We start from the raw sequence: 17,521 nt of genomic DNA on the forward strand, positions 1-17,521 counted from the left end.
GGTCCCTTCAAGGAAACCGACTGATGACGCGTCATCAAATGACGTCAGCAGACCCGCTTCCTCTAATTGGCCGGGAAACGCACTGGGTGGGCTTAACAAGCCCAATCAAGGGGAATTCATTTCAGAGGCCGGGATGGAGCCAGTAACGGGGTCGGGACCCGTCACCAACGTCGCCCGCCACGGACTCGCCGAGGTTCGTAAAATCGCGGCCTACCTCTTTGACCAAGCTTTTGATCATCTGCCCTAATTTCTTCTTATATGGCTCGGTGTCAAACCTTTGTCTTATAACACTCCTGTGAAGCGCCTTGGGACTTTTGACTAATTTAAAGGCGCTATACAAATACAAGTTGTTGTTGTTGTTGTAAGGTCATCATTACTACATAATTAGGTTAAATGGAGGACTGATTTATCAACAAGTGCTGTACTTGTATGAGGACTGAGAAGTGGTTGGTCCACTGGATTTCTATACAATGAGACACTGTACAAAGTAAATCTTCCTGATATCAGTCCTTAATTTACCTTTTCTAGTTTGAAGCTGTGTCCCCTTGTCCCAATTCAATTCAAAGTAATTTCCCACATTTACTTTTCCATTTCAGAACCTTTCTCAATGTTGATAATCCCAGTTTCTCCATTCTTTCCTCATAACTCAGATCTCGAAGACTGGGGATCAGCCTTGTACCTTTTCTTTGCACGGCCTCCAATAATGCTTGACTATCTCAAGTATGTTATTCGTAAGCGCATTAACGGGGAAACATTGGGTTGCTTGGCGCAAAGCAACTAGCACCTGGGCGCGGCGCCACCCATGAAATTCAGCGGGAGGTTAGCGGCGGCGCTAACCGGTAGCGCCCCGCGCTATGCTGCCGGCGATGACGTCATCTTCGGGAGCACCCCCTGACTTACCGCCGGACGCTATGTCCGACGGGGTCAGGGGAGCCTACCTGCGGCCGGGGAGGCGCAATTTAAAGGCGAGGTGCGGGGCAGCCATTTTTGTTGCTGGCCGCCTGCCAGCACCTGCCTGCGCTCCTGTCCCTGGCCTCCTGAACACCCCCACCCCCCACGGAGTGCCGGCTGCGCTCCACGAGTCCGGCACTTCTCTTGAGTGCCGGGCTCTTTTGCCGGCACTCCCGATCCCCGGGGGCCCAGCTGGGCCCCGGGTCACGCTGCGCGAGGCCCCTCCCCTTTATGAAGGGGAGGAAGGCCTGCAATACTGCGGCACGATGGGCTGCAGTGCATGGTGCTGCGGCACGTAGCGCCACGCTATTGACTTGCAGCGCCCCAAGAGGGATGCGGGGCGCTTCCAGTAGCACCCCGCTTCCCTCTTGGGGTGCAACAACTCAATTTCTGGCACGGGGGCGCTAATTTTTCTGGGCGAAGTCAGCACCCAAAATGGGGCGCTACTCAATTTTTAGCCCCAACTGTTTATACAGGAAGAGCACTGGCTAGGTGATACATACCTTGGTTTATGCAATCTGCTGAAATCATACCATCTGCTATGTTAACAAAGTCTTTCACCCAGTTATTTTACACAGGTTCATGACTTCATTAAAACAGAGGAATTCCTACCCTCTCGACAGACTCTCTCACACACATACATACAAATGCACATAGACACACACATCTGTAAACGTACATATGCAAATATACACACACACACACAAATGCAGATATGCAAATACACATACACAAATATGCACATGGACACACATACAAACGGATAAATGCACAAATATATACACACAAATGCATGCACTCACACACACACTCGCCATGATAGATGACAATATCTCCTTCAATAAAGAAACTCCGTTTTCTCCTTGTTAATTAATAACTCTCTTCTCTCTCTTTTCTCCTAACCAGTGTTTCTCAGCAGATGATGTCTTTGAACTCGCTAGGAAGAACAGCAGTGACATGAAAACACTGACATCCAATGACTTTTTCCGAATTTCTCCCGGATTGCTGTATTTCCTCAGTGATCCGCAGAAAGCATGCAAGGTCATACAGTCCGGGAGGTGGGAAGAAGCAACATTGGCTTTGACAGAGAGTCTGTTGATGACAAATGATATCAGCCAAATCCCTGACCCCACCCATCACCAAATAGAAGAGGTACTGCAGAAAGTACAGAGGAACTATCTAACAGTGGCCAACGGTCAGGTAAGGAGGGAGCGGCACTTGCCACATTTCTCTTTTCAATAATTCAATAAGGTAATGTCAGCATAACCTTGAACACTGTACTGCACTAAAATAATTAACAGGGCTGCACTTAGGGTTAGGGTTAGGGTTAGTGTGAGCCAACTCAGAAGCTTAAATGATTGATTGGCTAAACAGCCAGTATATAGTATAAAGATGAATTCAGGAGTTCAATGGTTGATATAAATTGAGGCAAGATTGCAGCAAGGGGAAAAACGAATTGTTTTAATGCAAGGTTTTGTCAGTCCTTGCAGCCCATAACCTTCAGGCAAAATATTTTTACATGGAACTTGCAGCACAGAAACAAGCCATTTGGCCCGACTGGTCCATGCCGGTCTTCATACGCCACACGAGCCTCCTCCCACCCCTCTTCACCTAACCCTGTCAGCAGAAACTTCTATTCCTTTCTCCCTCATGTGTTTATCCAGTTCCCCCTTAAATGTAGCTATGCTATTCGTCTCAACTACTCCCTGTAGTAGTGAGTTCCACATTCTAACCACTCTCAGATAAAGAGCTTTCTCCTGATTTGGACTAAGGTGTTAGTAACGTAGACAATCAAATAGAGAGGTGTACAGGTGAGTGTTAGTAATACAGACATTAACATAGAGAGGTGTACAGGTGAGAGTTAGTAATATAGACATTAACATAGAGAGGTGTACAGGTGAGTGTTAGTAATATAGACATTAACATAGAGAGGTGTACAGGTGAGTGTTAGTAATATAGACATTAACATAGAGAGGTGTACAGGAGAGAGTTAATAATATAGACATTAACAGAGAGGTGTACAGGTGAGAGTTAGTAATATAGACATTAACATAGAGAGGTGTACAGGTGAGTGTTAGTAATATAGACATTAACATAGAGAGGTGTACAGGTGAGAGTTAGTAATATAGATGTTAACATAGAGAGGTGTACAGGTGAGAGTTAGTAAAATAGACATTAACATAGAGAGGTGTACAGGAGAGAGTTAATAATATAGACATTAACAGAGAGGTGTACAGGTGAGAGTTAGTAATATATCCATTAACATAGAGAGGTGTACAGGTGAGAGTTAGTAATACAGACATTAACATAGAGAGGTGTACAGGTGAGAGTTAGTAATATAGACATTAACATAGCGAGGTGTACAGGTGAGAGTTAGTAATATAGACATTAACATAGAGAGGTGAACAGGTGAGTGTTGGTAATATAGACATTAACATAGAGAGGTGTACAGGTGAGAGTTAGTAATATAGACATTAACATAGAGAGGTGTACAGGTGAGAGTTAGTAATATAGACATTAACATAGAGAGGTGTACAGGTGAGAGTTAGTAATATAGACATTAACATAGAGAGGTGTACAGGTGAGAGTTAGTAATATAGACATTAACATAGAGAGGTGTACAGGTGAGAGTTAGTAATATAGACATTAACATAGAGAGGTGTACAGGTGAGAGTTAGTAATATAGACATTAACATAGAGAGGTGTACAGGTGAGAGTTAGTAATATAGACATTAACATAGAGAGGTGTACAGGTGAGAGTTAGTAAAATAGACATTAACATAGAGAGGTGTACAGGTGAGAGTTAATAATATAGACATTAACAGAGAGGTGTACAGGTGAGAGTTAATAATATAGACATTAACAGAGAGGTGTACAGGTGAGAGTTAGTAATATAGACATTAACATAGAGAGGTGTACAGGTGAGAGTTAGTAATACAGACATTAACATAGAGAGGTGTACAGGTGAGAGTTAGTAATATAGACATTAACATAGAGAGGTGTACATGTGAGTGTTAGTAATACAGACATTAACATAGAGAGGTGTACAGGTGAGTGTCAGTAATATAGACATTTACATAGAGAGGTGACAGGTGAGAGTTAGTAATATAGACATTAACATAGAGAGGTGTACAGCTGAGAGTTAGTAATATAGACATTAACATAGAGAGGTGTACAGGTGAGAGTTAGTAATATAGACATTAAAATAGAGAGGTGTACAGGTGAGAGTTAGTATTACAGACATTAACATAGAGAGGTGTACAGGTGAGAGTTAGTATTACAGACATTAACATAGAGAGGTGTACAGGTGAGTTTTAGTAATATAGACATTAAAATAGAGAGGTGTACAGGTGAGAGTTAGTATTACAGACATTAACATAGAGAGGTGTACAGGTGAGAGTTAGTATTACAGACATTAACATAGAGGTGTGTACAGGTGAGTGTTAGTAATACAGACATCAAAATAGAGAGGTGTACAGGTGAGAGTTAGTAATATAGACATTAAAATAGAGAGGTGTACAGTTGAGAGTTAGTAATATAGACATTAACATAGAGAGGTATACAGGTGAGAGTTAGTAATATAGACATTAACATAGAGAGGTGTACAGGTGAGATTTAGTAATATAGACATTAACATAGAGAGGTGTACAGGTGAGTGTTAGTAATATAGACATTAACATAGAGAGGTGTACAGGTGAGAGTTAGTAATATAGACATTAACATAGAGAGGTGTACAGGTGAGTTTTAGTAATATAGACATTAAAATAGAGAGGTGTACAGGTGAGAGTTAGTATTACAGACATTAACATAGAGAGGTGTACAGGTGAGAGTTAGTAATACAGACATCAACATAGAGAGGTGTACAGGTGAGAGTTAGTAATACAGACATTAACAGAGAGGTGTACAGGTGAGAGTTAGTAATATAGACATTAACATAGAGAGGTGTACAGGTGAGAGTTAGTAATATAGCCATTAACATAGAGAGGTGTACAGGTGAGAGTTAGTATTACAGACATTAACATAGAGAAGTGTACAGGTGAGAGTTAGTATTACAGACATTAACATAGAGAGGTGTACAGGTGAGAGTTAGTAATACAGACATTAACATAGAGAGGTGTACAGGTGAGAGTTAGTAATAAAGACATTAACATAGAGAGGTGTACAGGTGAGTGTTAGTAATATAGACATTAACATAGAGAGGTGTACAGGTGAGTGTTAGTAATACAGACATTAACAGAGAGGTGTACAGGTGAGAGTTAGTATTACAGACATTAACATAGAGAAGTGTACAGGTGAGTGTTAGTAATACAGACATCAAAATAGAGAGGTGTACAGGTGAGAGTTAGTAATATAGACATTAAAATAGAGAGGTGTACAGTTGAGAGTTAGTAATATAGACATTAACATAGAGAGGTGTACAGGTGAGAGTTAGTAATATAGACATTAACATAGAGAGGTGTACAGGTGAGTGTTAGTAATATAGACATTAACATAGAGAGGTGTACAGGTGAGAGTTAGTAATATAGACATTAACATAGAGAGGTGTACAGGTGAGAGTTAGTAATACAGACATTAACATAGAGAGGTGTACAGGTGAGAGTTAGTAATATAGACATTAACATAGAGAGGTGTACAGGTGAGTGTTAGTAATATAGACATTAACATAGAGAGGTGTACATGTGAGTGTTAGTAATACAGACATTAACATAGAGAGGTGTACAGGTGAGTGTTAATAATGTAGACATTAATATAGAGAGGTGTACAGGTGAGTGTTAGTAATATAGACATTTACATAGAGAGGTGACAGGTGAGAGTTAGTAATATAGACATTAACATAGAGAGGTGTACAGCTGAGAGTTAGTAATATAGACATTAACATAGAGAGGTGTACAGGTGAGAGTTAGTAATATAGACATTAACAGAGAGGTGTACAGGTGAGATTTAGTAATATAGACATTAACATAGAGAGGTGTACAGGTGAGTGTTAGTAATATAGACATTAACATAGAGAGGTGTACAGGTGAGAGTTAGTAATATAGACATTTACATAGAGAGGTGTACAGGTGAGTTTTAGTAATATAGACATTAAAATAGAGAGGTGTACAGGTGAGAGTTAGTATTACAGACATTAACATAGAGAGGTGTACAGGTGAGAGTTAGTATTACAGACATTAACATAGAGAGGTGTACAGGTGAGTGTTAGTAATACAGACATCAACATAGAGAGGTGTACAGGTGAGAGTTAGTAATACAGACATTAACAGAGAGGTGTACAGGTGAGAGTTAGTAATATAGACATTAACATAGAGAGGTGTACAGGTGAGAGTTAGTAATACAGACATCAACATAGAGAGGTGTACAGGTGAGAGTTAGTAATACAGACATTAACAGAGAGGTGTACAGGTGAGAGTTAGTAATATAGACATTAACATAGAGAGGTGTACAGGTGAGAGTTAGTAATACAGACATTAACATAGAGAGGTGTACAGGTGAGAGTTAGTAATATAGCCATTAACATAGAGAGGTGTACAGGTGAGTGTTAGTAATATAGACATTAACATAGAGAGGTGTACAGGTGAGAGTTAGTATTACAGACATTAACATAGAGAAGTGTACAGGTGAGAGTTAGTATTACAGACATTAACATAGAGAGGTGTACAGGTGAGAGTTAGTAATACAGACATTAACATAGAGAGGTGTACAGGTGAGAGTTAGTAATAAAGACATTAACATAGAGAGGTGTACAGGTGAGTGTTAGTAATATAGACATTAACATAGAGAGGTGTGCAGGTGAGTGTTAGTAATACAGACATTAACAGAGAGGTGTACAGGTGAGAGTTAGTATTACAGACATTAACATAGAGAAGTGTACAGGTGAGTGTTAGTAATACAGACATCAAAATAGAGAGGTGTACAGGTGAGAGTTAGTAATATAGACATTAAAATAGAGAGGTGTACAGTTGAGAGTTAGTAATATAGACATTAACATAGAGAGGTGTACAGGTGAGAGTTAGTAATATAGACATTAACATAGAGAGGTGTACAGGTGAGTGTTAGTAATATAGACATTAACATAGAGAGGTGTACAGGTGAGAGTTAGTAATACAGACATTAACATAGAGAGGTGTACAGGTGAGAGTTAGTAATATAGACATTAACATAGAGAGGTGTACAGGTGAGTGTTAGTAATATAGACATTAACATAGAGAGGTGTACAGGTGAGTGTTAGTAATACAGACATTAACATAGAGACGTGTACAGGTGAGTGTTAGTAATATAGACATTAACATAGAGAGGTGTACAGGTGAGTGTTAGTAATATAGACATTAACATAGAGAGGTGTACAGGTGAGAGTTAGTAATATAGACATTAACGTAGAGAGGTGTACAGGTGAGAGTTAATAATATAGACATTAACAGAGAGGTGTACAGGTGAGAGTTAGTAATATCGGCATTAACATAGAGAGGTGTACAGTTGAGAGTTAGTAATATAGACATTAACATAGAGAGGTGTACAGGTGAGAGTTAGTAATATAGACATTAACATAGAGAGGTGTACAGGTGAGAGTTAGTAATATAGACATTAACATAGAGAGGTGTACAGGTGAGTGTTAGTAATATAGACATTAACATAGAGAGGTGTACAGGTGAGAGTTAGTATTGCAGACATTAACATAGAGAGGTGTACAGGTGAGAGTTAGTAATATAGACAATAACATAGAGAGGTGTACAGGTGAGTGTTAGTAATATAGACATTAACATAGAGAGGTGTACAGGTGAGAGTTAGTAATATAGACATTAACATAGAGAGGTGTACAGATGAGAGTTAGTATTACAGACATTAACATAGAGAGGTGTACAGGTGAGAGTTAGTAATATAGCCATTAACATAGAGAGGTGTACAGGTGAGTGTTAGTAATACAGACATTAACATAGAGAGGTGTACAGGTGAGTGTTAGTAATATAGACATTAACATAGAGAGGTGTACAGGTGAGTGTTAGTAATATAGACATTTACATAGAGAGGTGACAGGTGAGAGTTAGTAATATAGACATTAACATAGAGAGGTGTACAGCTGAGAGTTAGTAATACAGACATTAACATAGAGAGGTATACAGGTGAGAGTTAGTAATATAGACATTAACATAGAGAGGTGTACAGGTGAGAGTTAATAATATAGACATTAACATAGAGAGGTGTACAGTTGAGAGTTAGTAATATAGACATTAACATAGAGAGGTGTACAGGTGAGAGTTAGTAATACAGACATTAACATAGAGAGGTGTACAGGTGAGAGTTAGTAATATAACCATTAACATAGGGAGGTGTACAGGTGAGTGTTAGTAATATAGACATTAACATAGAGAGGTGTACAGGTGAGAGTTAGTAATATAGCCATTAACATAGAGAGGTGTACAGGTGAGTGTTAGTAATACAGACATTAACATAGAGAGGTGTACAGGTGAGAGTTAGTAATATAGACATTAACATAGAGAGGTGTACAGGTGAGAGTTAGTAATATAGACATTAACATAGAGAGGTGTACAGGTGAGTGTTAGTAATATAGACATTAACATAGAGAGGTGTACAGGTGAGAGTTAGTAATATAGACATTAACATAGAGAGGTGTACAGGTGAGAGTTAGTATTACAGACATTAACATAGAGAGGTGTACAGGTGAGAGTTAGTATTACAGACATTAACATAGAGAGGTGTACAGGTGAGTGTTAGTAATACAGACATCAACATAGAGAGATGTACAGGTGAGAGTTAGTAATACAGACATTAACAGAGAGGTGTACAGGTGAGAGTTAGTAATATAGACATTAACATAGAGAGGTGTACAGGTGAGAGTTAGTAATACAGACATGAACATAGAGAGGTGTACAGGTGAGAGTTAGTAATATAGCCATTAACATAGAGAGGTGTACAGGTGAGTGTTAGTAATATAGACATTAACATAGAGAGGTGTACAGGTGAGAGTTAGTAATATAGCCATTAACATAGAGAGGTGTACAGGTGAGTGTTAGTAATACAGACATTAACATAGAGAGGTGTACAGGTGAGAGTTAGTAATATAGCCATTAACATAGAGAGGTGTACAGGTGAGAGTTAGTAATATAGCCATTAACATAGAGAGGTGTACAGGTGAGTGTTAGTAATACAGACATTAACATAGGGAGGTGTACAGGTGAGAGTTAGTAATACAGACATCAAAATAGAGAGGTGTACAGGTGAGAGTTAGTAATATAGACATTAAAATAGAGAGGTGTACAGTTGAGAGTTAGTAATATAGACATTAACATAGAGAGGTGTACAGGTGAGAGTTAGTAATATAGACATTAACATAGAGAGGTGTACAGGTGAGTGTTAGTAATATAGACATTAACATAGAGAGGTGTACAGGTGAGATTTAGTAATACAGACATTAACATAGAGAGGTGTACAGGTGAGAGTTAGTAATATAGACATTAACATAGAGAGGTGTACAGGTGAGTGTTAGTCATATAGACATTAACATAGAGAGGTGTACAGGTGAGAGTTAGTAATATAGACATTAACATAGAGAGGTGTACAGGTGAGATTTAATAATATAGACATTAACAGAGAGGTGTACAGGTGAGAGTTAGTAATATCGGCATTAACATAGAGAGGTGTACAGTTGAGAGTTAGTAATATAGACATTAACATAGAGAGGTGTACAGGTGAGAGTTAGTAATATAGACATTAACATAGAGAGGTGTACAGGTGAGAGTTAGTAATATAGACATTAACATAGAGAGGTGTACAGGTGAGTGTTAGTAATATAGACATTAACATAGAGAGGTGTACAGGTGAGAGTTAGTATTACAGACATTAACATAGAGAGGTGTACAGGTGAGAGTTAGTAATATAGACAATAACATAGAGAGGTGTACAGGTGAGTGTCAGTAATATAGACATTAACATAGAGAGGTGTACAGGTGAGAGTTAGTAATATAGACATTAACATAGAGGGGTGTACAGATGAGAGTTAGTATTACAGACATTAACATCGAGAGGTGTACAGGTGAGAGTTAGTAATATAGACATTAACATAGAGAGGTGTACAGGTGAGTGTTAGTAATACAGACATTAACATAGAGAGGTGTACAGGTGAGTGTTAGTAATATAGACATTAACATAGAGAGGTGTACAGGTGAGTGTTAGTAGTATAGACATTTACATAGAGAGGTGACAGGTGAGAGTTAGTAATATAGACATTAACATAGAGAGGTGTACAGGTGAGAGTTAGTAATACAGACATTAACATAGAGAGGTATACAGGTGAGAGTTAGTAATATAGACATTAACATAGAGAGGTGTACAGGTGAGAGTTAATAATATAGACATTAACATAGAGAGGTGTACAGTTGAGAGTTAGTAATATAGACATTAACATAGAGAGGTGTACAGGTGAGAGTTAGTAATACAGACATTAACATGGAGAGGTGTACAGGTGAGAGTTAGTAATATAGCCATTAACATAGAGAGGTGTACAGGTGAGAGTTAGTAATATAGACATTAACATGGAGAGGTGTACAGGTGAGTGTTAGTAATATAGACATTAACATAGAGAGGTGTACAGGTGAGAGTTAGTAATACAGACATTAACATGGAGGGGTGTACAGGTGAGTGTTAGTAATACAGACATTAACATAGAGAGGTGTACAGGTGAGTGTTCGTAATACAGACATTAACATAGAGAGGTGTACAGGTGAGAGTTAGTAATATAGACATTAACATAGAGAGGTGTACAGGTGAGAGTTAGCAATATAGACATTAACATAGAGAGGTGTACAGGTGAGAGTTAGTAATACAGACATTAACATAGAGAGGTGTGCAGTTGAGAGTTAGTAATATAGACATTAACATAGAGAGGTGTACAGGTGAGAGTTAGTAATATAGACATTAACATAGAGAGGTGTACAGGTGAGAGTTAGTAGTATAGACATTAACATAGAGAGGTGTACAGGTGAGTGTTAGTAATATAGACATTAACATAGAGAGGTGTACAGGTGAGAGTTAGTATTACAGACATTAACATAGAGAGGTGTACAGGTGAGAGTTAGTAATATAGACATTAACATAGAGAGGTGTACAGGTGAGAGTTAGTAATATAGGCATTAACATAGAGAGGTGTACAGATGAGAGTTAGTATTACAGACATTAACATCGAGAGGTGTACAGGTGAGAGTTAGTAATATAGACATTAACATAGAGAGGTGTACAGGTGAGTGTTAGTAATACAGACATTAACATAGAGAGGTGTACAGGTGAGTGTTAGTAATATAGACATTAACATAGAGAGGTGTACAGGTGAGTGTTAGTAATATAGACATTTAAATAGAGAGGTGACAGGTGAGAGTTAGTAATGTAGACATTAACATAGAGAGGTGTACAGGTGAGAGTTAGTAATACAGACATTAACATAGAGAGGTATACAGGTGAGAGTTAGTAATATAGACATTAACATAGAGAGGTGTGCAGGTGAGAGTTAATAATATAGACATTAACATAGAGAGGTGTACAGTTGAGAGTTAGTAATATAGACATTAACATAGAGAGGTGTACAGGTGAGAGTTAGTAATACAGACATTAACATAGAGAGGTGTACAGGTGAGAGTTAGTAATATAGCCATTAACATAGGGAGGTGCACAGGTGAGTGTTAGTAATATAGACATTAACATAGAGAGGTGTACAGGTGAGAGTTAGTAATATAGCCATTAACATAGAGAGGTGTACAGGTGAGTGTTAGTAATACAGACATTAACATAGAGAGGTGTACAGGTGAGAGTTAGTAATATAGACATTAACATGGAGAGGTGTACAGGTGAGTGTTAGTAATATAGACATTAACATAGAGAGGTGTACAGGTGAGAGTTAGTAATACAGACATTAACATAGAGAGGTGTACAGGTGAGAGTTAGTAATATAGGCATTAACATAGAGAGGTGTACAGATGAGAGTTAGTATTACAGACATTAACATCGAGAGGTGTACAGGTGAGAGTTAGTAATATAGACATTAACATAGAGAGGTGTACAGGTGAGTGTTAGTAATACAGACATTAACATAGAGAGGTGTACAGGTGAGTGTTAGTAATATAGACATTAACATAGAGAGGTGTACAGGTGAGTGTTAGTAATATAGACATTTAAATAGAGAGGTGACAGGTGAGAGTTAGTAATGTAGACATTAACATAGAGAGGTGTACAGGTGAGAGTTAGTAATACAGACATTAACATAGAGAGGTATACAGGTGAGAGTTAGTAATATAGACATTAACATAGAGAGGTGTGCAGGTGAGAGTTAATAATATAGACATTAACATAGAGAGGTGTACAGTTGAGAGTTAGTAATATAGACATTAACATAGAGAGGTGTACAGGTGAGAGTTAGTAATACAGACATTAACATAGAGAGGTGTACAGGTGAGAGTTAGTAATATAGCCATTAACATAGGGAGGTGCACAGGTGAGTGTTAGTAATATAGACATTAACATAGAGAGGTGTACAGGTGAGAGTTAGTAATATAGCCATTAACATAGAGAGGTGTACAGGTGAGTGTTAGTAATACAGACATTAACATAGAGAGGTGTACAGGTGAGAGTTAGTAATATAGACATTAACATGGAGAGGTGTACAGGTGAGTGTTAGTAATATAGACATTAACATAGAGAGGTGTACAGGTGAGAGTTAGTAATACAGACATTAACATGGAGGGGTGTACAGGTGAGTGTTAGTTATACAGACATTAACATAGAGAGGTGTACAGGTGACTGTTAGTAATACAGACATTAACATAGAGAGGTGTACAGGTGAGAGTTAGTAATATAGACATTAACATAGAGAGGTGTACAGGTGAGAGTTAGTAATATAGACATTAACATAGAGAGGTGTACAGGTGAGAGTTAGTAATATAGACATTAACATAGAGAGGTGTACAGGTGAGAGTTAGTAATATAGACATTAACATAGAGAGGTGTACAGGTGAGAGTTAGTAATATAGACATTAACATAGAGAGGTGTACAGGTGAGAGTTAGTAATACAGACATTAACATAGAGAGGTGTACAGGTGAGTGTTAGTAATACAGACATTAACATAGAGAGGTGTACAGGTGAGAGTTCGTAATATAGACATTAACATAGAGAAGTGTACAGGTGAGAGTTAGTAATATAGACATTAACATAGAGAGGTGTACAGGTGAGAGTTAGTAATATAGACATTAACATAGAGAGGTGTACAGGTGAGAGTTAGTAATATAGACATTAACATAGAGAGGTGTGCAGGTGAGAGTTAGTAATACAGACATTAACATAGAGAGGTGTACAGGTGAGAGTTAGTAATACAGACAATAACATAGAGAGGTGTACAGGTGAGTGTTAGTAATACAGACATTAACATTGAGAGGTGTACAGGTGAGAGTTAGTAATACAGACATTAACATGGAGGGGTGTACAGGTGAGAGTTAGTAATATAGACATTAACATAGAGAGGTGTACAGGTGAGTGTTAGTAATATAGACATTAACATAGAGAGGTGTACAGGTGAGAGTTAGTAATACAGACATTAACATAGAGAGGTGTACAGGTGAGAGTTAGTAATACAGACATTAACTTAGAGAGGTGTACAGGTGAGAGTTAGTAATACAGACATTAACATAGAGAGGTGTACAGGTGAGAGTTAGTCATACAGACATTAACATAGAGAGGTGTACAGGTGAGAGTTAGTAATACAGACATTAACATAGAGAGGTGTACAGGTGAGAGTTAGTAATACAGACATTAACATAGAGAGGTGTACAGGTGAGAGTTAGTAATACAGACATTAACATAGAGAGGTGTACAGGTGAGTTTTAGTAATACAGACATTAACATAGAGAGGTGTACAGGTGAGTGTTAGTAATACAGACATTAACATAGAGAGGTGAACAGCAGTGGTCCCAGCACCGATCCTTGTGGAACACCAATACCCACCTTCTGCCACTGTGAATAGCTGTCCTGAAGCCAGCCAGCAATCCATTCTGCAACTTGTCCCCTGACTCCGCATTCTCTGACCTTGTTCATCAGTCTATTATGGGGTGCCTTATCGAAGGCCTTTTGAAAATCCAGATAAATTACATCTTCTGCATTACCATTGTCTACTCTCTCTGTTACTCCTTCAAAAAATTCAATAAGGTTGGTCAAGCAAGACTTTCCCTTTTGAAATCCATGTTGACTATTCATTATTATATTTTTGGTTTCTAGATATTCTTCTATTTTCTCCTTTAGCAGGGATCCCATTATTTTTCCTACCACCTATGTTAAGCTGACTGGTCTATAATTCCCTGGACATGTTCTATCCCCCTTCTTAAATATCGGTGTTACTTTAGCCAACCGCCAGTCCTCTGGCACTATACCTTTTTCTAATGAATTATTAAATATGCGTAGTAATGACTCTCCTATCTCTTCCGTAGATTCTTTTATGTTTTATGTTCCTTGTATAATTTAATTTCATAGTCACTCTCTGCCTCCCTAATTGTTTTTTGTCTTCTCCCTAATCTTTTCATATTCTCTCTTATCATGCAATCCTCTGCTGTCTATTAACCTGGTTTTCGTCATACTTATGTCCTTCTCAATTAACATCTTAAAGCGTATTATATTATGGTCACTATTGCCTATATGTTCGCCTACCTTTACTTCTCTTATCTGCTCTGGTTCATGCCCCATTACTAGATCCAATAGCAAAACCTCCCTTGTTGGGCTTTTTACATATTGGGTTAGAAAGGGGTCCTGTACACATTGTCGGAACTCCATTCCCTTATCCCCTTTACCTGCCTCTTCTGTCCAATTAATATCGGGGTAGTTGAAATCCCCCATGATTATTATTCTATGTTTTTACTCATTTCCTCATTTACTTAATCTATTCTCATACTCTCTCTTTGCCCCTCTTAGTTCCTTTTTTACTTCCCCTCTGAACTTTCTATATTCAGCCTGGTTCTCACTTGTATTTTCAACCTGACATGTCATAGGCCCCCTTTTTCTGCTTAATTTTACTCTCTATCTCTTTTGTCATCCAGGGAGCTCTGACTTTGGTTGCCCTACCTTTCCCCCTCGTGGGAATGTACCTCGATGGTACCCGAACCATCTCCTCTTTAAAGGCAGTCCATTGTTTGATTATGGTTTTGCCTGCCAATCATTGATTCCAATTTACCCGGGCCAGATCCATTCTCAACACACTGAAATTTGCCTTCCTCCAATTAAGTATTTTTACTCTAGATTGCTCCGTCCTTTTCCATAGCTAATCTAAACCTTATGATACTATGATCACTGTTCCCTAAATGTTGCCCTACTGAGACTTGCTCCACTTGACCCACCTCATTTCCCAGAACCAGATCCAACAATGCTTCCTTCCTTGTTGGGCCAGAAATGCACTGATCAAGAAAGTTCTCCTGAACACACTTCAGATATTCTTCCCCTCTCTGCCCTTTACACTATTACTATCCCAGTCTGTATTAGGATAGTTGAAGTCCCCCATTATCACTCCTCTATAGTTCTTGCACCTCTCTGTAATTTCCCTGCAAATTTGCTCCTCTATATCCTTCCCACTACTGGGTGGCCTATTGAATACACCTAGTCGTGTAATGGCACCTCTGTTGTTTCTTAACTCTAACCAGATAGATTCTGTCCTTGACCCCTCCAGGACATCCTCTCTCTCCACCACTGTAATATCCTCCTTAATCAATACTGCCACCCCACCTCCTTTCTTTCCTTCCCTATCTTTCCTGAACACCTTATATCCAGGAATATTTAGTACCCAATCCTACCCTTTTTTGGGCCAGGTCTCCGTTATTGCCACAACGTCATATTCCCATGAGGCTATTTGTGCCTGCAGCTCACCAACCTTTACCACGCTTCGTGCATTTACACACATGCACTGTAAACCTGTCTTAGACCTTCTTGTATTCTCTCATAGTCTGACCCCACCTAATACCGTACCATTTCTTACTCTAGTGCTATATGTCTCTCCCAATCCTTTATACACCTTATTTCTCCTTTCTAATACTACATCCTGGTGCCCATCCCCTTGCCAAATTAGTTTAAACCCACCCCAACATCACTAGCAACCCCCCCACAAGGATATTGGTCCCGGCTCTGTTGAGGTGCAACCTTATGGCCAGTACAGGTCCCATCTCTCCCAGAATTGATCCCAATGTCCCAGGAATCTGAAGCCCTCCCTCCTGCAGCATCTCTCCAGCCACGCATTCATCTGCTCTATCCTCCTATTTCTATACTCACTAGCTCGTGGCACTTGGAGTAATCTGGAGACTACTATCTTTGAGGTCCTGCTTTTTAATCTCTTTCCTAGCTCCCTGAAATCTGTCTGCAGGACCTCATCCCTCTTTCTACCTATGTCGTTGATACTGATGTGGACCACGACCTCTGGCTGTTCACCCTCCCCCCTCAGAATGTCCTGCAGCTGCTCAGTGACATCCTTGACACTGGCACCAGGGGGGCAACATGCCATCCTGGAGTCACGTCTGTGGCCGCAGAAACACCCGTTTGTAAGCTGTCCAAATGCTGAGATTGTGTTTTTGATTCGTGTCAGCAAGTGATGATGGAGCAAGGCAAAATTAGGTGATAATGAGACTAGTATAGAAACAAAAGAATGGTACATAAGAGGTGTAAATAATTACCAGAATGGTTAGTTACTAGTTATATTTGGTAATTAATTTATTCCTCTCTGCAGCCCTGTGTCGATGTGACTCAAATCGTAGAAGAGTGTGAATTGGGCTCTAATGGAATGACAGAAGATGACATCACCCACTTTTCTGCTATTGTGCTTTACCATGTCCTCCAAGGGGACTGCATACTCCGACACTTACTGCCAGGACCTGAGTACTTTCTCGATTTTATCTTTCACACATACCATAATGAATCAGGGAACATCACCAGAACAGGCAAGGATAATATTCTCGAGTCAGGTTTTGGTTAGTTAGTGGCAGGAGCGGGATTGGTGCGTGGGGGTGCGGGGCTGAGTCGGGCGGTGCGACTGTAAGCAGAATTCAGAGCGTTAAAATTGGCTGGGCCTCATTTGCATGTGGCAGCGCGGACTCCCGCAGTGATGAGGTGGCTGGCGGTTGGGAACGGAATTTTGTGTGCCAGGAGGTCAACCTCCACCACCTAGAAGGACAAGGGCAGCAGGTGCATGGGAACACCACCATCTCCAGCTGTTCTGGCGGGAGGTGGGGCAGATTTGAGATAGAGGAACTCCTTTTCAGAGCAATAAGTTGACAATGTGACTTTCATTTGGAAGTAATAATTGTTTCACAAATTAAAACATTTTGTCCTTCAGACGCATGTTGTAATTATATCAATACATGCCTGGAATAGTGACATGTTCACAATTAAATGGTTAAGATGTGTTACTTTTTCTAAGTGCTGTGGTTTAATTATTTAGCATCGACTTCCATTCCCAGTTCCTTAAATAATATATTGACATTTCCTGTCCTGCTCAATATTTATCCCTTAACCAATATCACTAAAACTGTTTATCTGGTCATTTA

At 39.3% G+C, this 17,521-nt stretch overlaps 1 protein-coding gene across 1 annotated transcript in view; it reads left to right on the forward strand.

The window, feature by feature from the left end:
* The window catches only part of slc39a4 (solute carrier family 39 member 4), an 83,338-nt gene that overhangs the window by 22,657 nt on the left and 43,160 nt on the right, over window positions 1-17,521 (forward strand). The window contains exons 2-3 of the mRNA XM_085987321.1: window positions 1,858-2,151; window positions 16,705-16,915. Of these exons, the coding sequence (XP_085843447.1) occupies window positions 1,858-2,151; window positions 16,705-16,915 (505 nt within the window). The remainder of the gene's footprint in view (window positions 1-1,857; window positions 2,152-16,704; window positions 16,916-17,521) is intronic.

The sequence above is a fragment of the Somniosus microcephalus genome, chromosome 5 (assembly GCF_052327205.1).
Source record: "Somniosus microcephalus isolate GS21.2 chromosome 5, FLI_Smic_1.0, whole genome shotgun sequence".
Taxonomy (NCBI): Eukaryota; Metazoa; Chordata; class Chondrichthyes; order Squaliformes; family Somniosidae; genus Somniosus; species Somniosus microcephalus.